The sequence below is a fragment of the Malania oleifera genome, chromosome 1, assembly GCF_029873635.1.
Source record: "Malania oleifera isolate guangnan ecotype guangnan chromosome 1, ASM2987363v1, whole genome shotgun sequence".
Lineage (NCBI taxonomy): Eukaryota > Viridiplantae > Streptophyta > Magnoliopsida > Santalales > Ximeniaceae > Malania > Malania oleifera.
In genome coordinates this window covers 134,688,515-134,713,249 of record NC_080417.1, presented here as the reverse complement: position 1 = coordinate 134,713,249, position 24,735 = coordinate 134,688,515, and the positions used below count along the sequence as shown (strand labels likewise).

Here is a 24,735-nt window from a genome sequence, read left to right as displayed (position 1 = left end):
CTATGTTCAGGCTGTTCTGCAGGCTGGAAAAGTGAAGCCAGCAGCTGGAGACACGGCAGGACCATAGCAGCTGGTGGCAACAGGGGTCCTGCAGTGCAGACAGCTGTGCACTGGGTGTCTGCTCCTGGCTTCTCAGAACTGCCAGGTGGTGGTTGCTGGTTTTAGTGCAGCTAGGTGTCACACCTAATTTCAGCATGCCCCCTTCTCTCTCTCTCTCTCTCTCTCTCTCTCTCTCTCTGTCTCTCTCTGTGCCCCAACTCTTGTGCTATTTATGTTTTAGCTTGACCCTAATAATTTGTTTCATCTAAGCCCCTCCTACCACTAATAAGTCAAATGGAATTTCCAATATTAGTTAACACAACTCAGATAAATGAATAGCAAGGCTAGTATGAACTTGTTTATTGAATAACAAAGTCATGCTAATTTATCAAAGTAGTTTAAATTTACTGTGGCCTAAAGGGTATGGTTATCACACATATTCCCTTGAAATTACCATTACCCACAAACCACAGAGAAGCCAGAAAATGAATGTTCTCCCACACCAACACAAATGCTAATTTCTTCCCTGAAAATATGCGTGATTTACGTTCCTTCCATGAACTCCAAAATACTGCAAATAAAGCACTAATCCATAGTGCTTTTCCTTCCTTCTTCCTCCCAAACCCAACAAAAGATATTGTCAAAAACTCCTCCACTGTCCTTGGACAAACTCAACTTTCTCCAACATAGCTGAATAACTTCCCAGTTGTACAACTTTCAAGGGTGAATGTTTGGCAACTTTGGCATTCCATTACCAGTTAAAAAAGGAGAGAGGGGGGGGGGGGGGGGGGTGGGTTCAAGGTCAAAACTGTTGTTTTTCTCTCTTGGGACTGAAATAACCCATCTCTCCCTTTCACTTGAAAATTGAAATGGAGAAACATCTCTCTCTCTCTCTCTCTCTCTCTCTCTCTCTCTCTCTCTCTCTCTCACTTGACTGAAAAACTCTCTCAAATTTTTTGAATGGGATCCATCCTTCGTCGCAGCAGGCCAACAGCAAGAAGTTGGAGCCTCTTCTATGTGCCGCACACTTCGGAGCAGCAGGGAGTCCTCTTTTTCTAACCATAACAGGCTTCGCAGCAGTTTGTGGCAGCAATTTCATCTCTATTCTAGGGCTCTATTTTCACGGTTAAGCACAACCCATTATGCAATTTTTCTTACAACTTGTTTTAAACTTTCTAAATGTTTTCTTATGATTTTATATGAAAATGATTAATTAGTTTAGGGCACCACTTTTGAGAGTTGGATCCCAATCCCCATCGATATGGGATGCTATCAACCCTTGAATTGATGCATCCAATCGAGATAGCATTTTCGCCCCAGGGGGTGGGAAGCAACTTATCCGGATACATTTATTCAATTTTTTAGTATAGACCAACTTTGACTTCTGTGTCCGCATTATGGTCATCACTATATTGGAGCACACAAACAAAAAGGTAATAAAGATGCATGAATACTTAATAGGCTTACACAACATGTTACCAAGTTTATATAGTTTTAAACAATGCAACTTACCTCGGATTAAGGAAATATTCAGCCACATGAAGTACCTTAAGGAGTTGCAAATCACATCTCATGCCAATGATGTTCCAAATACAATCATACTTGGTCTTTTGATAATTATTTATTAAAATTTTGGGCAGTTTGTTGTTGTATACATGGCTTCATGCATATACTCCATTGCGAGTTTGGCATTACCATAAACAAGCCTCAACTTTCACAAGTGGTCACACTCTGTAAACAATACTTCATTGCTTCAAAAACTTATCATCACATAATATGATCTCCACTTTCTTAGCTTCCATCAAAGCATAATGATGCGTGGTCTATTCCTCCCATGCGAGCATGGCTGGAAGAGGAAGCTTGTTTTCATCAGAATTCTTCAAAGTAAGAAAGGATGTAGCAAGCCTTACCCTTGCTCTCTTCAATTCTTTCTTTAAAAAAACTCCCCATACATATTAAGCACCCATATAAAGTCAATGCAATTAGTCACGCATGGAGGACCAAATATTTCTTTCTTCTTCTTTCAACAACTCATTGGCACCTACATAAGTTGAAGTAGTATTCGTCACCACTTAGACCACATTTTTCCGTTTAATCTCTTTCACTAACGAGTCAAAAAATTCATACAATCTATAAGCACCCTTCATACAATCTATGTATTTGAGAAAAATCATGCCACTTGGACTATTAACAAGAAAATTTCTAAGATTCCTTTGTTTTGTGTCGGTTCATCTATTTGACATCAAAGAACATCTCGTCTTTATTACATTCTTTTCAATATTTATTATATTTGCCCATAATTGCTTTGATACTATAAACTTATTTTCCCAAATAGGTTACTCTAGCCTCATGGTAATTTGGAAGCTTCAATCCTTTTCCATATTCCCCAACCATCTTCATCATTGAAGCAAACAATGTACTCTACACCAAGTTGAATGGTTAGCATGTCCATATAAATCTAGCAAATGTGTTGAACCACCGGATCCCTATTTTTCACCATTGCCTTCATAGTTTTGTCGTTTAAACACTTTTCCCCTAAGCCCCTTTACCTTTAGTTACAAATGCATCCATGTTGCCTTTTCTTTGTCCTCCTATAATTTGAACTTCTTATTCTTATTCTCCAATCTCTTCTTGAAAAGTTCATTTTCATTGTCAATTTTATTTTTTGTTTTATTCCTTCCAAAATATTTACAAATTTTCCCTTCACCTCGTCTTGACATTTCTTACGAGGAGCTACATTATCATGATCCCTCGCGAAATGTGCTTCATTCTAATTATGCCACTCCATATTCAAGTCACAATAATTGCACTTCAAATGCATTCTATTATCATAATTCGAGAATAATGCTCCCCTATAGGATCTTCACTTTTTGCATTGGAACTCTTATTTTTAGGCTTCACACTTGAACTAGAAGCATATTCCCAAATCCAACACTCAAATAGGTAGAGAGTCAGAGACTTTCCAATTCTAATTTCAATTTTAAACCTACAAATACAAAATGAATAAGATATTAAAAAAAGCAAGAAACAACTAAAGAAGAAGTATAATATAATACTGTAATTCTAAAATAGTATAATGAATATTATAAAATCATGTCCATTATAACATTCTATTATTATTGATATTTGATGGTTGATTGTTGATAGTTGAATGGCTGATGCAATGTAATAATAAAGCTCTAAGTATAAAAGTATAAGATACAAATGCTTGAAAAATCAGTAAAGTAACCAAGAAAAATTTTGAAAAATTGAAATTTATCTTTACAGAGTTAAGTTTATGCATGTAACATACTAACATTTAACAAAAAAAAAATCATATGTATGCATTCTTTTAAAAAATAAGTGGAGGAATCAAGAAAAAAATTAATAAAAAAGTGAACTATGGTTTTTTTTTTTTTTAAAGGCTTATTTAAGAGAATGCATCAACAAAAAGCAATAAAAATTTGAACTTTATGGTGTTTTATAAAAAAAAAATAAAATCACTTTCAATGTATGGCTATCTCAACCACTAAATAAGAAGAAAGTAAATTAGAAAAAGAAAAAAAAACTGATTAAAATATAAAAAATGAACCACCAAAAAAGAAAAAAATTGAAAGTGAAGGCAACCAAGTGCCTAACTTCACAGCTTCACACACTGACAATGGTTTTCCTCTCCAATCTAGGTGCTTTAGTCTAGACCCTTCCTTGGTTTTATTCAATGGTGGAAATAGGGCAAAAAGCTAGAAAGGTAGAAAGTGAGAAAACAAAAAGGTGTAGAAGGCCAATGGACTTTTTCCTTCTCTTTTCTGGGATAGAAGTTATGTGAATTACTCAAGGACTAAAATCGTGCAAAGAAAAAAAGTTAAAAAAAGGCTTCTAATTGGGTTTTAGAGGGGGCAAAGCTGGATGTGACACAATTAGGGTTGAATCGCATGAGTCTTGTGATTTGACATGATTCATCAACTCACCTTGAGAATTGATCGATTATCTTATGATCCAGGGCAACTGTTTTATTGCCTGTTTGATTCCAAGCTTAAGATTCGAATTGAGAATCAAATAGTTATAATAACTATGGATGGGATAAGGAACACTCCAAGTTCTAGTGATTAGAGCACCTACAACTACTTTGTGGTTTAAATTCTTTACCTTGAGGGTGGCATTCGAGAGTTTGCTCTTGAAGAGAGGGACTCTTTTTTTTCCCCCTAGACCAGGTTATTTTTCGGCTGCTGATGAAGTGCCCTTCGAATTGTCTCTCCCTGAAGGTGCTTATAGACAGCGCCTTCAACCCATGATACCATGATCTTGCTAGGCCTTATAAGTCAACCACAAGAGCTCTACACATTGTAGCTTCCAGGGGATTCTTGAGGTTGCTTCAATGTCTTAAAGGCGTCCAGATGGTCTATAGGATCCATTGTATTGTCATAATTGTCAAGGCTTGGCATCCCGGTGGTAGGGTTCCCTCCATCACCTCCTGAGTAAACGGTAGCTCTAGAATTTGGAGGGACTGTTCTCCTATATACTAGAACCCAATGACTCTTGATTTTTTAATACTTTACTTTGTCTTAAAGGGAAGGCAATGAATTGTTCCATAGGAACCATCTCGACATGGTAGGGTTTGTCGGTTTGTGGTGGAGAACCTATTGACACGGGAGAGTCAGCTCCCTCTGATTGATTGTTGTGAGCTTCATTACAAGAAGTTGACATGGTTTGAAATGGTATCAAGATAATTTCCCTCTCCACCTACTTGGCATGCCAATCTGTTGCCAAAAAAAAGAAAAAGAAAAAAGAAAAATCCATCAGTGAAAAGTTAAAACTAGTTGGGAGGACCAATGTAGCCTCCATGGATCTCTCTGATGCTTAAGTCAGGGTATGATGGAGAAAGAAAGAAAAATGACAGAAGTTGGCAACGAAAATTGAAGTCATGTCCCCTACCTTTACCTTGCTCCTCCTTTATGTACGCCTTTCCCGTTAGCTTAAATGCCTCTCTCAAATTTGGGGCTATTGAGATCCTTTATGGGGGGATTACACCCCTTCATTCCTCTCCTTAATGCCCTAGGGGTTATACATGCCCCCTTAATTTCTAGGGTAACCATTTCCTCATTGCATTGCCAATGACATTTTGTTATGCAAGGACACTTTTGCCCCAACCAAGGTTGAAATGAGGAAAAAGTTTGAAGAAAAGCGGCTTTCTTCTAGTGGGGTAACAAAAAAAGGTTCTAACAAGAGTTTTAGGAGGAATTTTAAGTATAGTGGAAGAGCCAGTTGTTTAGAAAGGTGATACTAGTAAGAGGGTTAGCATATGGAATGAAAAACATAATTGGGAGGATGTTTCAAAGAGTGATAGTGAAGGCCTTAGTAATTTTGATTGTGATGGGGGTTTGCTTTTGGGCAAGGTTCATGAACTGTATGGTTATGCTTCTGATTCATTTGATTTGCTTTGGGATTTAACATATGTACTGCCACGTCCAATGGAAGGATTAGAGGGGATTAGTCTTTCTGATTATGGTGGTATAGAAAAAATGGAAATGCGCAAGGATGGAATTTTTCCCACTCCCATGGAGGAGATTTTTGGGAAGGATCTACAAGCTAAGCATTTGATGGATAAATTGGGTCTATGGATTTATGATTGTGGAGGAAATCGAATTTGGATAGATGGTGATAAGACAAAGGCGAAGAAGGGCAAAGGGAGCTAGCAAATTTGAAATGTTTGGTGAATTATAGGGGCAAGGGTTTAAAGAGAGGATTCCTTGGTTAATTATTGTTAGCTTTGATTTTATTTTATTTTTTAAAAAATTTGTGAAGTGTTTGGTGAATTATAGTGGTAATAGTTTAAAGAGGGGATTTCTTGGTTAGTTATTGTTAGCTTTGATTTTATTTATGTATTTATATTAAAAAAATTGTTTAATTTTGTTTTTTAAAATACTTTTGAGGATTTAGTATCCTCACCTAGGTTGTAATTTCTCTCTCTCTCTCTCTCTCTCTCTCTCTCTCAATATATATATATATATATATATTTAATAAAAAAAAAGTGATTGGAACTATTCGTTGCCTTTATTGTGCCCCATATCACAATCAAGTCCTTTCTAAGAGCCTTTTGCTCATATTATTTTTGGTTTTCCTATGTCTATAGATAATACACATTCAGTGAAATCTGATTACTTTTTACCAGCTCAATGATTAGTCATATTTGCACATTTTTGGACTGTTAAATCCACACCTATTATAATCTTATTCTTATTGGTTTTAGAATAGGACTTTGACATGCCTCCTCCAACCTTGCACCTTTTCTTATTTATTATAAAATTTTTGTTATCAAGCCCTACTGGATCTTGTACTTGTGATTTATTTATCTAGTCAAATGGTAGCAAATGGATGGCAGTTTGTATAACATACAGTGCTATTAAAAAAAAGCCAAATGGTAATGAGTTACATGTAGTTTGATTTAGGATTTTATGACTAGTATTTGATAGCTGTTGAACAGTAAAGAATGTTGCATGATTATACATATTGTCTAGTATTGTTTTATATCTGTTCTTTCAATAATATTACATTAGGGTTTAAAGAACTAGTGTTATGCGGATTGAACCTATCAATTGCCAAAAGGATGGTGTTTAACTCCTATCATTAGATTGGTTTTTTTCTTCTTCCAGCATTCTGCTTGATCCAAGGTAACTTTCTTCAAAGTTAAAGACCTATGAAGCCCTTGTTTCATACACCCCATGTTTTTGTAGATCTACTCCTCCCTATCCTATTCGCTGCTGCCTAATTTAAAACAAATAATTCTTTTTCACTAATGCACGGTATGGTCTTTAGTTGCTTAAACATTTTGATCAATACAGAATATCTAGTCTTATAGCTGCCTATGGGGTGATTCATGGTGGTCATCTTTGAAATCAATTATGGGACTGTATATTACTTTACTTCAATGTAGTTTTGCATAACATAGGCATGGGTATTCAAAATCCTATATATATGTGTGTTTTATTTTTTATTTTTCCCTCTTGTAGTAATGGGGATGTGCGCATTAACTGGACCATGGTGACTAAAAATGGCACCATACTGAAGACTGGAGATATTGTTTCAGTTAGTGGAAAGGGGAGACTAAAGGTGAGTTATCAACTCTGTGAAACACCACTGTCCCAGAAAATTTTGTCACATCATATGACTATAATCAACTTCGAATTTTTTATTGATTTTGTTCAGATAGGAGAAATTAACTCAACAAAGAAGGGAAAATTTGCAGTTGAGCTCATTCGATATCTATAAGCTTCAGCCTGAGGTAACTTGAAAAAGATTATTTTTTCTTTTGCTTAAATACATGTTATTTTCTCCGTAAAAGAGGGGGAGTGCGTTCACAAGATCTACATCAATTTATTTATGTTCATCCATTATTTGCAAGCTTTAGTGTCAACTCCCTCTTTTCCCCTTCCTATTGGCTGGTGCTTTGAGTCAGTTTTGATGTCTGAATCTTCTTTTAAGCAAATTTCTGTTCACGTAGCTTGTGCATCTCTATGGCAACTTTGCATACAATAACTTCATCATTGGAATCCAGATCATGTTTTTGTGTTCTAAAATCATCCCTTTATTGTCTTCTTGTTCTTTTTTTCAGAAAGTTGCCTATTTGCCTATCCGTTGATTAAGTGGATTTGCAATTTTGAAGTCTCCAGCCATTGTTCTTCTGTGTTCATGGTTGATTTAGACATAAATCTGCTTAGAAGTTTGAAGTTAAATGCATTATGATCACTATGATCAAATCCCTGTGATTATTGGAAAGAGTGAACTTGCAAAAAGTTTGCATCATGTGTAATTTGAACTCCCCCTCTGCCCTTCTCTCTCACTCACACGTGCGTGCACACACACACACACACACACAAACACACACTATATATACACACATACACCACATTAGCTGTGGGCACGTGCAATTTGTGTGCTCCAAGGCTTTTGATAGTTGTGGATAGTTTTTCAAAAGTTCTAGAGACAAATATCTGCAAAAAGAGAGTATCAATTTACTAATTGTCCAATTTGAAAATTTCATTTCATTTGTTACTCCATAGAAAAAGAACTGTGGAACAATATGGGAAAAAAATGGCAGATTGAAAACTGTCTCTGCCTTCCTTCATTAATAGTAGAGATTTACTGACTGTTGAAAATTACTGTAAGAAGAATAGTGAGGAAGTGGATGCATTCTGCATTGATGATGATTCCTAGGCCATCGTGCTCAAATACTATGGAAGAGGTAAGTCGTTCTATGGCAAGAGAGAGATAAATATTGAAGACATTATGTCTCCACGAGAATGACAGGACTTTCTTGCTCTAATGCCATGGAGTTTCTCCGACACCTACAGAAAATCTTGTGATTCCCAGCTTGTCTGAAGGGATGAGGCCCAAAATTGGCCTGTTGTTTGAACTCAATTACATTGTTTGGTTTGAACAAAGAATTCTACCATAAACGAGAACCTAGAATCAAATTGGAGCGTTTGCTTAGTGTGTTCCCTGTCAAAATTGAATTAAATTAGACTAAAATTCATTTGAGAATGTATATATTTTTACGTTGCTTATTTTAGTATAATGCCAAGTAATAATTGAATAATAAATCATATCTAAATAATAATTGAATGACTAATTGTTAATTATAGTAGTTAAATATTGACATTAAAATGCATGATCCATGGATCCGTTCCTACAAAATGCTAAAAAGAACACAACTAACCAGAGAGGACAATGTAAAAGCATGTCCCCTTCAACCCATCTTCCCACCTTCACTTCTGCACAGTTATGTCAGTCCTTACACGGATGCAAAAGTAGATAACTTTGAGCATTGAACCAAAAATGTCTGATTTTAGGGCAATATTTGGAGATAAACAGTGTGTGTTGGATACTGTCGTGTTTGTTTTTATTTTCTTGACTAATATATAAACTCTTATTTTGTTGGGGATAAATACTCCAAATCCTAATCTAATTCATCTCTCCACCCTGTATTTTGAAATTGTAGTTGACAATGCCTTAAGTATTTATAATCAAAGATAAACTCTAGGAAATTAATGCTCTTATATATTACACTCATGCATGTTTAATTGTGATATATAGTGAAGATAATTTTATATTCAAACCTTGTATGATATTAAAATTTGAAGCATCTACAATGGCCCCCAACATGTCTTCATCTTCTCCTCAGTTTGGTGCAACCAACACCTTTCCATAATCTAGCATGAGCCCCTTCGTTCACATCTAGTATGAGCAACAATGTCTATGCCCTAGTTAGCTTACCAATCATCAACTTTGGTACTCTCAAATCATTATTTGTGGGTTTGTTCTGATAGGGTGCATTCATATGTCCTTTCCCTTATGCCACCTACCAGTAACTCCAGACCTTCCTCATGGGTTGTGAACCTAAAGTCTGTTGCTTGGAAGAAGTTAGATAAACTCTATACACATAAAAGATGCAGTGACTAAATGGTTACTTATCATTTATACAAATAAAAACTGTACATGCTTTGGTTGGATAATTGTCTATTATATTTTTATCATGTAATAAGAAGGTGATGAAATGCCAAATGAATAACATAGCCCGATAAATACTCAATTCCTATACATTTCCTCTCTGCTTCCTCTTCTTTTTCTTTGTGGTTTCCTCCATCTTGCTGGTTTTTGGTTAAAATCTATCATCAATTTTTTCATTTTTCATTTTTTAGGTCTGATCTTTATTTTTTTTGTCAAACTGAAGTTTAATAATGTTATATTTTGATAGTTTTTGCAAGCTATCCTGTTACAGCGGTTTGTTAAATTACACTAATCACATAGTTGTGAAAGTTACCACTTATCTCATGTTTAGAAATTCTATTTGGCAAATAATGTTCATGTATAACCATTTGGTCTTATTTCCCTTATCAATAGAATCTAACTAATCAATATATTTGCGTAAGCAATTAAATTGAATCAAATATGTATTGTACCCAATAAAAATACAAAAAAACAAATGAAATGTTTGTGCTTGCCAGTTGTAGATAGAAGTCCTTTTGGCTAATTTAGGAAGCATATATGCATGAACCATTCTCATAAGCACATGCTTTAATGCACAAAAAATACACACAAACCATTCTCGGACTTGGGGCTTATCCTGGGCATGTGTTTTTTGAAAATCTTCTTGGTTTACAAGTTTTGGGAAGGGTAGTGAGCCCGTTATGGCACTTACCACAATGAGAGGTACAAGAACCAATGTTGGTGCAACAAAGCTATATGAAACCATACTTTTAACCCCATTACCCATAGTTATTCTTGTCTTAAAGGATGTTTCGACAATGCTTCTTACAACAAAACAGATGGCTTGCCCTACTATTTTCTGAAATCCCATGGCATATGTTGTTTCCAATACAATGTGCACCTTTCTTTATAAGTCACTATAGAGATGCCATTTGACAGCCCAAGTGGAGGGAGGGGAAGGGTGAGAGGATGAGTGTGTTAGCAATGGTCAATATAGAAAGTTTGTGGAGTTTTGAATGTTAGCTCCAAGGCTTTATTAACTTTATTTTGATGATAACAAACTATTTTGAACTAATAATTTTGTGTTTAAGTTATGATTCAACAAGGTTTTAAGCTAGAATTGGAAGATTGTGAGAGATTGAAGATATTTGTTTTGTCTACTAGTATTTTTTATCCTTTAATTACAAGTTTGAATTTTTGAACTCCATGCTTTTTATTACTTTATGGCACAAGGAAACCTTATTTTAAACCTCAGATTTAGTGGAGATGTGTTTAGGTTTAAAAGGATTTCAAAATGAGGTAAGAATGGGATGTCTTATGTATAGTGTTGAGGGATAGGTCGACTGGTCCAAACAAAATGTTGAAGGGTGACTAAACCAATTGATAGGTAGAACATGTCAATGGCTATGTAATGGCTAGTGATAGGTCAACTAGCTCAAGGGATAGGTTGATCGTTCGAACTGCTTGACACATTCTAATTGAGCTAAATAGCTAGTTTGACTCCAAATTTTAAGCCCAAAGAAAGAGATAAGAGACTATTGATAATACTTTGCCTTACCATCTTTCTCTTTTATCTCTCATCAATCTCTTAAATTTGCTTATCTTCTTCAAAGAGAGAAAAACCTATAAACTCTTATGCCATAACTCAATATTTCTCTTGAGAGTTTTTGTTTTCATATTTGATCTTAATATTTTCTTGCGAGGAATTTGTTTGGTTGTACTTAAAGGTGTAGTTGCATTCATCAAATTAAGGGATGTAATTAGTAAATTTGCTTTCATATAAAGCAAGGGGTTGTAAAGTTTAGTTTGGGAATAGTGGAACCTTAAGGCTTAAGGCAGTTGAGGCTTAGAGAGAATGGATGTAGAGTTTGGAATAACTAAGCCACTATAAAAAAGTTTACATCTCTTCCCTACTCTTTATGTTTGTGTGGATTTGCCTCTATTTATTTATTATTATTATTATTTTTAAAAAATATAAATTTGGTAATCAAGAACTTGGATTGCCATTTGAGGCTATAGTGAGGTGGCCTGAGGAGATGGCGGTGAATGGTCGTGTCTGGTTGGTGGGTGATAAAGAATTCCCTCTTGGGAGGGAACAGTAAGTTGTACTTCAACAAGCTCCAATCCTGAGGGAAAGTGTTGGTTGGATTCGCCAAGCATGCCAAGTGAGGTTTGGCAGAGCTCTAGAAGTCTTGGTCAACTTCAAAAATCAAAAACTTGGCCAGCAAAATCTAGCTTGGCTATGTTACAGTTTGTTCTCAGTCAATTTCATTATTGCCTATTATGTTCGTTCAGACTATATATTGAGTGGGGTTTGGCAGATCTTTAATATTACTAGTTGCTGCACTAAAAGTCCAACTGACCATTTCCCCCCTTTCTTTTCTTTTGGAATGTGCTTGTGTGTATTTTATACGAATTTGTCCGCTTTTTAAATAGTTCCTTATTAATGAATTATTAATTATAGTGACCATTTCCCCCCTTTTCTTTAATCAGATTCTTCCCGGAAAGCCAGTGAATCTGCTTTTTCAGAAGATTGGCCCCAGTCAATGTGACATATGCAGGCCAAATAAAAGAAAAAGAAATGGAATATGTAGTGTGCAAAATGTAAGAACCAAGTCCCATTCACGTTTGAGCAAACCCTAGTTAGTTGAGTTGAAATCTTTGAAGAATTATGCCCACTCATGATTGAATATAATTATACCATGTTTAGTTTTTTACTATTGGAACAAGTTATGTTTAGGAGTATATATTTTGAGTTCTGATTTTGAATTTGGATAGATTTGAATAAAATTTAATATAAATTTATATAACATTTTGTTTATATTTACACAATTTCAAATCCAAAGTTTGATCTAAATTTTATAGTTAGATTTGTAGTGATGTTACATTTGTTTTTAGTGTTGTAGGTTCACTAGTAGCTCTAGGGTTTGCAGGCTTCTAATTTGTTTTTATAATGTTGACTTTACGGCATTACTCAAATTTGCTTGTGTATTTGACGCTTATTAGACATATAGGAAAATCAGTGTAACGGGGAGGCATTTTTCCCTCTTTCAACATTGATGAGGCCCTATGATAGGCGTTTAGTTCAAAAACTTAATGAATACGTGCATTTTACTTATAAAATAATAAAAATATGTATTTTTGGAGCTAGATAGAGTTGTATTTTTTTTTTTCTTTTAATATAACTTAGGCCTATCCTAACATTGGTTGGGTTTATTTGATTCAAGCCGTCTAGGTCATGTTTGTTTATTGGCCTCTATTCGTTGGGGTGGGGTACTAGGGGTTGGTGGCATTGGGTACAAACTCAACTTTACTTTAAGTCCTCTACGTATTTTTCAAAATTTCCTAGTCTCTTTGCTCCTCTTGAAGAGTTCCTCTCAAGAAGAGTTCTCTTTATTGCTTCTTCATCGTTGCCCTCATGATGATAGGACAAGCTCGTCTTAGTCTCTCTCTCTCTCTCTCCAACACTATTCGTCTCTCCAAGAAGATAAAGATCTCACCATTCAACCATCAGATTTGGAGGTGAATTGCTTTATTTGTACTAGCTCAAATCATCCAAAATGCTTTATTTGTACTAGCTCCAAACATCCAAAAATGCAAGGATTTGTTGGGATTGTTGTGAAACTCATATGAAATATCAATAGTAGTTAGCTATTGTGATGAGCTTACAGCCATAAAATTAGTTGTTAGCTGTGGTGATGAGCTTACAACCATAAATTCTCTCTCTCTTTCTCTCTCTCTCTCTCTCTCTCATTTGTCCTGTGTTTAAGTTCATCTATCTTTGTGGCAGTGGGAAAATGTGTGTTTGTGATGGGAATGTGATGCGAGGATTTTGTTTACCAAAAAAGTTAGCAAAATAAGAAAATTGGGAATTTTCAATCTACAAAAAATTCAATGATTTTTTAAGAGTTTTTCATACACATTTTTCGAAGAGGAAAATAGGTAAAAAGGCATTCTTGGACCACAAAACTCCTTGTTTTGCGAGGTTATAGGGAGGGTCATCATAGTATACGCAACCTTCTTCTGTTTTTATGCAAATAGACTGTTTCCTTGGATTTCCGTGACCAACTGGTCACAAAGGAGTAACCTTGTCATTGATCCAAGGCTTGCGCTCTTATAGGAAAAAAGGTAATTAAGATATTTCATACACATTCTTTAACCCTATGTTTGGGAATTTGTATTTGTATTTAATTTGGATAATATTTAATATAAAATTATATTGAAATTTATCCAAATTTACCCAAATCCAAATTCAAGATCTAAAATTCATGCTCTCAAATGCAACGTTAAGGTTTTTTATATACACATTTTTGTTAAATTATTAGCAAATACAATGAAAACCTCTACATAAATAGAAATGTTAAAATCCTAAATAAATATTGAATAAATGATGAAAGAGGAGTTTTCAGGACAAAATTTATGATATACATATTTAAAAACTAATGTGTTCAATTATGCAAATTAATTCATTCTTTTCAAATAAGAGCACAAAAATGACCTCAAAGAAAGAAAAAAGGGTCGGCATTTGCAGATTTAAAGGGATCTTGAATAAAACTTTTAAACTTAATTACTTTTGAAGTTGAAGGTATTGGGTAAAGTAAAATTTCCCCATTGTTCATCTCTTCACTTGGAAGGATGCAGGAAATAATGCAAAGTATAAAATTGTCTTAAGAAGGATTTAAAATGAAATTAAGGATGTAGTGGCTAAATGACTATCGTTCATTTCTTTGTAAAATGAAAAAAATACAATATAGTGGTTAGATGATAGTTTTTGCATTAATAAAAAGTGAAGGATGCAAAGTTTAGATACAAATAGAAAATTTAGTGAGGTGTGATAGTCAGATGACTATCAATTGTCTCTGTATTTGGTGTATATGCATGCATGTGTGTGAATTTGGAATGCCATCTATGTACTAGAAAAATGTATATACAATGATTGGATGACCACCTATTATTTTTGCATAATTTGATCTAAAGATGATGTAATGTCAAATAAATAAGATAGCCGCTGAATAACTATTCACATTTCCATATGTTTCCTCTCTACTTCCTTTATCTTATCTTTCTTTAAGAGCGCCCCTTCTCATAGCACTGGCCCTCTGTTGAAATCCAATGTCACAGATGGTTTTCACTATTTTTCGGGAGATTAATATTTATTTTTTTATTTGTCAAACTAAGTTTAATAATGCTGTGATTCAGAAGTCTTCATCTAGCTATCATATAAGCGTAAATCTTGAATCACACTAATTACATTTGTGTTGTGAAAGTCATTATTAATCTCAAATTTAGAAACTCCATCCAACGAGAAAAAAATAGAAGAAAGGATATAAAACTCAATTTATAAAAGTAAAAATTATTGTTGAAGAAATGTTATCTATGTAATAATCAATGATCGGGTATAATCATTTGGTCTTATTTCACATATCAATACAATCCAACTAATCAACATTGATGTAATCAATTAAGAAACAAAGCACCCAATAAGTACACAAAAAAATACAGTGAGTGAGATGTATATGCATGGACTAGCTTCTTGTAAATAGAAATCCTTTTGGTTATTCATGAAGCATATCTGCATGAACCATTTTCACATTTAACTCCTGAATCGCATTTATTATACTTGTCACAATTAACAGCATTGAAATCAACATTGGTGCATTTACTAGCACAACAAAGTTGTCCAAAACCACACTTGTGTCCGCACTCCCCACAATTGTTCTTGTCTCGAAGGACATTGCGACAATGAGTTTTACAACAAAACATACGACTAGCACCATTATTTGCTGAAATTCCGTTGCATATGTTGCTGCTAGCATCACAGTATTTTCCTTTCTTTATGATACTTGCTAGAAACTGACCCCTCAGGGATCCGGTGTTGACAAATGGAGTATCGATGACATACTCTTTGTAATTTTCAGTGTGTTCGACAATCAAAGAGGCCAGTAGGGAGGGGGAGCTAGTAATGTTAGAGGGAGGGTAAGAGTGAGAAGGATGGCTGTAAGTTGGATTCACTACTGAAATTTGTGTTCTGGACTGGTGAGGCTGAGGAGATGATGAAAAAATGGGTGTCTTGGTGGGTGAAAGTCAAATGGAAATTGTTGGGGGTATATAAAGTATGAGATTTGGTGATAAAAATTTTCGCACTTGTGATGAAACGGGAAGTTGTAGTATTTCCACAAGTTCCAAACCAAGGGACCAAGTGTTCGTTGCCACTGATGAGTGCCTCGGTGGGGGTTTGGCAGGTTCTAGGAGAGTCAACTTGGAAAATTATCAAAAGCTTGGATGTGCATGTACATATATACTGCGTCAGTGAGGGCGCTTTATTTGCCCAATTTGTTCATTAAAAATATGCAGTTAGTGGGGTTTGGCAGAGATCTTATAACAATATATTACTAGTTGCTGTCATTCAAAAATCCAACTTAGCTGGTTTTTTTTTTTTTTTGGGCTTACACAGTGAAAACTAGCAAGTTGCACCATGCAAACCGCGAGAAAAAAATTAAGGATCACCAAAGTTTTTCTGTTATTTATTGTTTTATTTATTTTTATTTTTTATCAATGATATTATGTCAAGTAGTGTGGCATGATGGGTGGAGAGGAACACTCAGTCACTGGTTGTGATTGAAATTCAGTGAGGATAAATTGCACACAAATATATTTCAATCTGAAACAATAATACAGAGGAAACAACTCTCTCAACACTCGTTGGTTTTTCTCTCTCAACACACCACATTATCACAACACATACACACACATATTTATAGTAAAACATACAATAATATAATCAATAATGGTGGGAATTAAACTTCAACGATTGTGGCTGGTTTGGTGAGGTTGGTGGCCGAATCTTGCTCAATTTCAATGGAGGTGGGCTGCCAGTTGATGAAGCTGTTGCAGTCAAATTTTTGCTGCCACCGTTCCACTGTTCAAGTTTAATTTTCAACATCCCCCCTTAAACTTGACTCTCCTAACTTTGTCATTTCGAGCATTGTCTTCAGTCTTACAAAAATATCATGCCTGAGTGGCTTTGAAATATTAGCCATCCGATCATACGTTCTGCAAGATATCAATTCCATTTCTTTCTTCCTGTAACCCTTGGCAACATGTTTTGCTTTGTATCTTTGGACTTCTCTTTGAGTGTTCTTCTTGGTCTTGTAGACCCATTTTACACCAATAGTTTTGCTGCTTTTCGGGAGATTTGTCAACTCCCGAGTCTTGTTCTTCTTTATGGATTGAATCTTCTCATCCATCATTTTCCTCCATTTGTTTTCTTCGTTAGCTTTCTCAAAGCTAATTGGGTCGCTAGTTAGCAACAGACAGTTTAGAGCAACATATTCTTCCATTGGTTCTATATTTTCATACAGATCGGTTAGATTTCGAGCTCCTCTAGGTCTCATGTCTGAGATTTCACGCTCTATTGGTGATGGAGCTTCATTCCTCTGTGGTGAACCACGTGGAGGTGTTTGCAGCTCAGGAATTTGTGGCTCGATAGCCACTTCTCTTGTCTGTGTAGGTTCTTCTCCTTCAAGTGTCAATTCCGCATCTTTGGAACATTCAGCCTGGTCCCATTTCCAGGATTCATTTTCTTCAAAAATGACATCCTGGCTGTGAAAGACTTTCTTGTTGATGGGATTGTAGAGTCGATATCCCATGGTGCTGTCACCGTATCCAACGAGGATACACTTCTCTCCTTTATCTTCCAGCTTTGTCCTTCTTGCTACTGGGATCTTGGTGTAGGCTATGGAGCCAAACACCCTAAGATGACTTACACTGGGCTTGTGAGTACTCCAGGCTTCATATGGTGTCTTTGTATCAAGATTCTTTGTAGGACACCTATTGAGCAGATAGACTGCACATAACACTGCTTCTGCCCAAAAACTCTTAGGCACATTTTTATCCTTTAACATGCTTCTAGCCATGTTAAGGATTGTGCGGTTCTTCCTTTTGGCTACACCATTCAACTGGGGAGTGTATGATGGTGTGAACTGTTTCTGAATCCCTTGTTGTCTAAGGAATTCCAGGAAAGCTTCGTCTTTGTACTCTCCTCCTTGATCTGACCGGAGTGACTTGATGCAGAAGCCACTCTGTTTCTCCACAAGAGATTTGAACTCTTTGAACTTGTCGAACACCTCTAACTTCCTTTTTCAGGAAGTAGACCTAGGTCTTCCTGCTGTAGTCGTAAATGAAGGTGAGGAAGTATCGATTCTGTCCATTCGAAAATGGTCTTAGTGGACCACACACATCTGTGTGTATTAGCTGGAGAGGCATGGTTGATCTCCAGTCGGCTTGCTTTCCAAAGCTGTTTCTGTATTGCTTGCTCAAAATACAGCTTTCACATATCACATTTGGATGATGGATATTGGGTAAGCCCTTCACCATCTTCTTGCTTCCTAATTGTTTCAAACTTTCAAAGTTTAGATGCCCATACCTTAGATGCCATAGCCAGTCTTTGTTGCTAATGATAGCGCTCAAACACCTTGGCGTATCATGTTGGATGGCGAGCGGAAACATTCGATTCTTTGCCATTTGAACTCGAGTAACAAGCTTTCCTCGAGCATCTATTATCACCATCTGCTTATCACTGAGGCTAATTCGATAGCCTCTCTCCACGAGCTGTCCGAGACTAAGTATATTAGTCTTCATGGCTGGCACAAGTAGACGTTGGAGATGTAAGCATGATCTCCAGACTTCTGTTTGATCAAAACATCTCCTCTCCCTCGGACTGGGATTTTAGAATTATCGCCGAAAGAGATCTGCTATTGAACTTTTTCATCAAGTTCAAATAATAAGTTCTTTCTGCCAGTCATATGGTTGCTGGCTCCAGAATCAAGGTACCAAACATTTTGGTCCTGGGGAGTTGAATTGTGTGCCATCAGCATCAACGATTCTCTATTTGCATGTTCAGTTTCGGCAAGGTTGACCTCCTCATTAACCTTTTCTTGTTGTCGCCCCCAACATTCATTACTATAGTGTCCGTACTTGTGACAATTGTAGTATTGAATGTTTCTTTTGTCTACATTCGAGCGGTTATTGTATCCTCCTCTTCTTCCTTGTCCTCTGCCTCGTGGGACATAGTTCTGTTGATTTCGTCCTCCTCTAGTAGAATTTCTTCCGCCTCTGCTACTTCCTCTGGAATCAAAATTTCCAGAATTTCTTCCACGAGATCATCGATCTCGTCCTCTTCCTTGCTGTGACGTCCCCCCTTTGTCGTATCTATCTGTAGTGAGGGACAACTTCGTTTGGAGAGCTTGCTCCAGTGCTTTATCATCACTTCTTCTGTTGACTTTCTGCTCATGGGCTTGGAGTGAGCCCACAAGTTCTTCTACGGACATTGTTTCAAGATCTTTTGTTTCTTCCAGGGTCACAGCAATATAATCAAATTTTGGATCTTGAGATCGCAAAATTTTCTCACAAATTCTCTCGTCATTGAGAGTCTCTCCATTTCTTCTCAATTGATTTGATACTACCATTACTCGTGTATAGTAGTCAGCAATGGATTTAGTAGACTTCATTTTGAGAGATTCAAACTCACCTCGCAATGTCTGAAGACGAATCTTTTTCACTTTATCTGCACCTTTGTGTGTTCGATGGAGAGAGTCCCAGACTTCTTTGGATGTCTTGGCAGAGGCGATGATTTCTAACGTGGCCTCATCAAGGCCTTGGTAGATTATGGATTTCGCCTTACAATCTTTCTTTCGATCGGCTCGCAAGATCGTTTTTTGAGCATCGGGCATAGCTGTTTCGGCTTCTTTTGATGGGCTTTCTCTGTACCCATCTTCAACGATGTCCATGACATCCTGAGCACTTAGAAGGGCTCTCATTTGAATCGACCAGTTGTCATAATTCTCCCGGGTCAATTTTGGAATGACCGATTGGATAGTACCGTTAGCCATTGAATTTAATATATAAAAACAGAGAAATGGGGACTGATTTTGGCAAATCTGATGCCACCAATGTATTCAGAAGATCGAAAAACCTTCGGAACCGGTTTTGGGTTGCAAAGAACCAGTCTAAAAATCACTGAACCGGCTACAGGAAAATTCTGGTGAATTTTTAAACTAACCGGTTTAACTTAACGGCAATTTAACGGCGTTAATGTTCCCATTACGCCACGTGGCGTTCTCTACGCGTGCCGCGTGTCCGTTGCTGGGAGCGGGTCGGATGCGGGTCAAATCTCGGGTACGGATCCAGCTTACGAGTCGCGGATCCGGATCGCCAATAGGGTGAAGAAGACGCGTGCGGGCGCGTGTCGACGTTTGCCGGAGTCTTTGTTGGCGCGTGCGGGCGTGGGAAGGACGCTATCTTCGTGGGAGGCGCGTGGGAGCGCGTGCGGAGTCTCTCGGTGTTCGTTTGAAACGTGGTTTTCACCGTTAGAATCGACTCGAGTCGAATTTCAAAATGGTATGCTCAATTTTGAATTTTGAGCAAATTCAAAACTGGGAGAAAATCGGATTTTTTCTTTGTTTGCCTCTGTTTGGCGGATTTCAACGTTCCTGGACGCTCTGATACCATTGATGGGTGGAGAGGAACACTCAGTCACTGATTGTGATTGAAACTCAGTAAGGATAAATTGCACACAAATATATTTCAATTTGAAACAATAATACAGAGGAAACAACTCTCTCAACACTCGTTGGTTTTTCTCTCTCAACACACCACATTATCACAACACATACACACACCTATTTATAGTAAAACATACAATAATATAATCAATAATGGTGAGAATTAAACTTCAACGATTGTGGCTGGTTTGGTGAGGTTGGTGGCCGAATCTTGCTCAATTTCAATGGAGGTGGGCTGCCAGTTGATGAAGCTGCTGCAGTCAAATTTTTGCTGCCACCGTCTCACTGTTCAAGTTTAATTTTCAACATGGCATGTGCGCTATAATTGATTATATATGAACTCTATCTAGGTACTTGGCCTGATTTTATTAGTCAGAACAATTGATAAGAAGAATGGTCCTTTGGGAGGATTTATTTATTTATTTATTTTTTTTTTTGCAAAACACACTACTTTTAGGAGAATTCAATAAAAAATCACTAGAGATGGGAAGAAATATTCTGCACAATTTTCTATTATTATTTTTATATGGACTATTCTGCACTTTATTTAGTGATGAGAAGACATTTGTTGGATGCATTTGTGTTTATTTTATATGAACTTGTCTGCCTTTCAAACAGTTTCTTGTTAATGGATTAGCTTTTTTAGTGGTGGTGTGTGCTAATGGATTTGCCTTATTAATTATACTTAACATTTCCCCACTTTCTTTAATCAGATTCTTTCCAAAAAGTAAGAGAATATACTTTTCGGCTTCAATCAATGTGCCAGGCCATGCACGATATAGGGAGCACAATGTGAGAACTAACGATTTGTTTGCTACACCAAATAGAATGAAATATAATGAAATACATCCTTCTAATTTTATATTTTTACAATATAAATTTTCGCTTCATTTCACTTCCACTTCATTTCATTCATATATATCAAATATTAGATATGCTTCAATCATATTTTAGCAAATCCCAATTGAGTTGAAATCTTTCAAGGGTTATCTTTCAAGAGTTATGTCCAAGAACGCATGATTTAATATAATTATAACATGTTTAGTTTATTACCATTGGATCAAAATAATACTATAGCTGGATTTGTATTGATGTTGGATTCCTTTTTAGTGTTGTATTCTAGGGTTGGCAGGCTCCTAGTTTATTTCTAAATTTAGATTTTATGACATCACTCAATTTTGTATATATGTATCATTTGCTTGTTAGACTTGTAGAAAAATCGGGTGTAGGCATTTTTATCTCCTTAAACATTAGAAAAAAAGATTAATGAATATGTGTATCTTATAAAATATGTATTTTTCAGACAAGATAGAGTTGTATTTTTTTTAAAAAAATTTAAGCCTGCTTGAATTTAGTTTATTTGAATCAAGCCTTCCAACTCATTTTTTTTTATGGACCTAATCATTGGGCTGGGAGGGTTGGCGGACAAGTCTACTTTATCCCTTTACATCCAAAATAATTAAATACAGAGTTGTAATTTATTTGAAACATCATTTTTGGGAGAGATTTGCTTATTTCTTTATTTAGTTGATTTATATTTTTAGAGTCCCATTTTGAAGACTATTAAGGCTTGATTTATGTTGCTGGTCCATAGATTAATAGCTTAAGTTTTTAGGTAAAATGGTTGATTAACATGGTATTAAAGCCATGGTTGCCTGGAGGTGTTGGCTTCTAGTAATCTTGCTTGCGTTCAATGTAAGTTTGTGAAAAAATAAATAAAAATAAAAATTATCATAGTTGAATATGGGTGATCCATTTTTTGTTTATATCACCATGTTCAAATTAGCTACATTTTGGGTGGAACAAGCTAAGCTTGTTTAGGATATCATGCTTATCTGTGACCGCACGTCTTGTGTACATGGGATTGGTAATCATATGTTTTATTCATTGAATGAGTTTATGCTTTAATGTAAAATGAGAGTATGACTTCTTGATTAATTTTATGTTTTCTAGTGTGAAAGCTAGAATACCACATAAAACTCTTTAGGTGAGAGCGAGTATTAATCAGTCATTGTAAAACTCACAAGCATTAGTGAACATGTTTAGTCTATTTGCTTCCATTACTAAATACACGCTTATATAAGTGTTAGCAATGAATTGTTTTGCTTTACAATTCATTGTGTCATTTGATTGCATGATTTCTTACTACTTTTGATTTATATTTGATGATTGTGAATGTGTTCTTGTGGTTAACTACAGTATACTTTTGATTGACTAGTAAAGTAAGAGTGTTTTAACTAGTGATGCATGACAATTTACACCTTATGAATTGTCCAGCCATTGACACAAAAGGAATGTTAAGGCTTGATAAATGTTGTTGTTTAGCATTGCTATTCATCATGGGAGGAGATATCATGTGCCCGGAGCAGTATGAAGAGAGAGGAGAGAGTAGTGGAAGTGTAGAATAGGAAATGGAGAGAGGTAGAGGGTAACATGCGTGGGTATATGCATTCATGATTCTTCTTGTGATGCCTCTCTTTCTCTCTCTCTCTCTTGAAAAACAACATTTTTTAATTTTTTTTTAAATGTTAATTTGCACAATTTTGTATTTTCAAGTAGAATAGTGACTAAGGGCTATTTGATGTGCTTGTTGATATTAAAACTATTCTATTAGAAAAAACTATTGATTGTTCTTTAACTTATTATTTGTATTGTATTTTTGCGCTTCCTTGGAGAATGGTGATAGTCGCCCAGTCAGAAAAATCGCTTGAAGAGTCACACTGACAAAATTGCTCAGGTAAAGCAAGTTATCTGTAGCCTAGACGACCTAAGAATATCAAATAACCATCCAGAGGACAAAGGCTACGCTGCCATTAGATGACGTTGATCACCTAGTCACCAGGTGAGACAAGGAGATCATAAGTGGCTACCTAAGTGTCACGGTCCCACATTGGATGTGTACTAACTGGAGTTGGACCCAAGACCATTACACTAAGCGATGGAGATTGTTCATTCATCGAGTGAAAAATGTTTTCCAATCATCTGAGATCGCCTAGTCATTAAGCAATGAGTTAGATAAGCATTGGGCGAGCATGAATGCCAACTATAATAATTGGATGTTTAATGTTTAAAAATGGCATAAATTTATGATTAGACTTTTAATGTTTAGAAGCAGATCGAATTTATAATTAGGATATATGGATCGAGTTTATGGTTTGTAACCTTAAAATTGATGTAGGTTTAACTGTTATAGAATATAAATATGGGGTACAAACTACCTTGTAAGATAACTCAAATTAATTCAAAATACATATGCAATAACTCAGAGTTAGGAAAGGCCTAGTGCCTTTTATCCCCCTTTTCTTTTTTTCTCTGTCTCCCATTTTAATCTATCCCCTCTTATCTCCTTTTCCTCCTTCATCTAATTTAAGTTCTTTCACCTCCCCATCTTTCTCCCTCTTTCCACGATTTGTACGAAATCTACTATTTTATCCCTATCCTTGCACCATTGACGTTGGTTAGCATAACTAGTACATTTCACCCCATCTGAATCTTATCATCGCCATCCTTTAAAAGTTGTTTGATTCCGATCAAACATCTTTTTGGCATGCATGGTGGGATCCATTATGTTACTAGTTACCAAAGGTGTAAAATAAAAATATGATGTCACCAAGGCTAATTAGACTCATCAATGCTTATTTGGCGATGATTTGATAACAATTTGCTTGAAGAAAGTTTTCATGAGGTCATTCACAGCTCTCATGTGGTAACAACCACGATGAAGATAACCGTGATTTGAAGAGTGAGATGAGATTCTGGATAGAAAACCTGTGAAGGACATGTTTGGTAGTTTAGGACTCACAACAAAAACACCTAGGAAAGCTTCCATTGCAGATATCTCACATTCATTCCATGGAAGTGGTTGAAACATTGCCAAAGACTTGTGATGGATTTGGCCAACCTGCCTTTTTATAGTGGATGTTGGGGGCAAACGACAATTCCCCACGATCTCCTTTTAGTCGAAGCATTGCCTATAATGATCTTAACCATATTTAACAACATGAGAGGCAATAGGCTCTGATTATAGATAATATCAGCCATGAAGATCATGAGAATGATTTATTTGGCTAATTATAGGAAGAAGATGAAGAGGCTAATCCCACCATCAACCACGTCATTAAGACTTCATAATGGGTTGATGTAAACGGAATTTAATTTTTGTATTCCTTGAATTCTAAATTACGAACATCTCAATCTTACAATATATAATACAATAAAATATTCTAAACAAGGAAACAATCTCCCTACAAAATAATATACACTCTTCTACTTTTACCCACTTTCCTAATTTACTCACTATTCCCACGGATGCTCGGGATTTCAACACTCCCCCTTAAGTTGGATCATAGATATTAATCATCTCTAACTTAAGTTCTGTCGTGCTAACCCTTTAGTAAAGATATCTGCAGTTTGTTCTTTGGTAGGTACATAAGTCATAGATGGTTCCTTTTTCAACCTTCTCTTTGATAAAATGTTGGTCCACTTCCACATGTTTAGTCTTGTCATGTTGAACTGGATTGAGAGAGATACTGATGACTGCTTTGTTGTCACAATAGAGTTTGATAGGAAATTTCATCGGAATCTGTAGCTCTTCCAAGAATTTTCGTAACCACAGTCCTTCACATATTCCTTGAGCAACTGTCTTGGATTTAGCTTCAACACTACTTTGAGC

The 24,735-nt window shown here is 36.0% G+C and overlaps 1 protein-coding gene across 19 annotated transcripts in view; it reads left to right on the top strand.

Moving 5' to 3' along the window:
- Positions 1-24,735, top strand: part of LOC131159661 (uncharacterized) — a 100,956-nt gene that overhangs the window by 64,141 nt on the left and 12,080 nt on the right. For 4 of the 19 annotated variants that reach the window (XM_058114879.1, XM_058114821.1, XM_058114829.1 and 1 more), the window contains 3 exons: positions 7,026-7,125; positions 7,222-7,297; positions 11,995-12,333. In XM_058114879.1, coding sequence (XP_057970862.1) covers positions 7,026-7,125; positions 7,222-7,284 — 163 coding nt within the window. In that variant the 3' untranslated portion in view covers positions 7,285-7,297; positions 11,995-12,333. Of the gene's footprint in view, positions 1-7,025; positions 7,126-7,221; positions 7,298-7,627; positions 7,819-8,075; positions 8,557-11,520; positions 11,803-11,994; positions 12,334-20,776; positions 20,946-24,735 lie in introns of those variants that run through there. The other 15 variants (XM_058114838.1, XM_058114736.1, XM_058114847.1 and 12 more) reach the window with 9 other exon arrangements.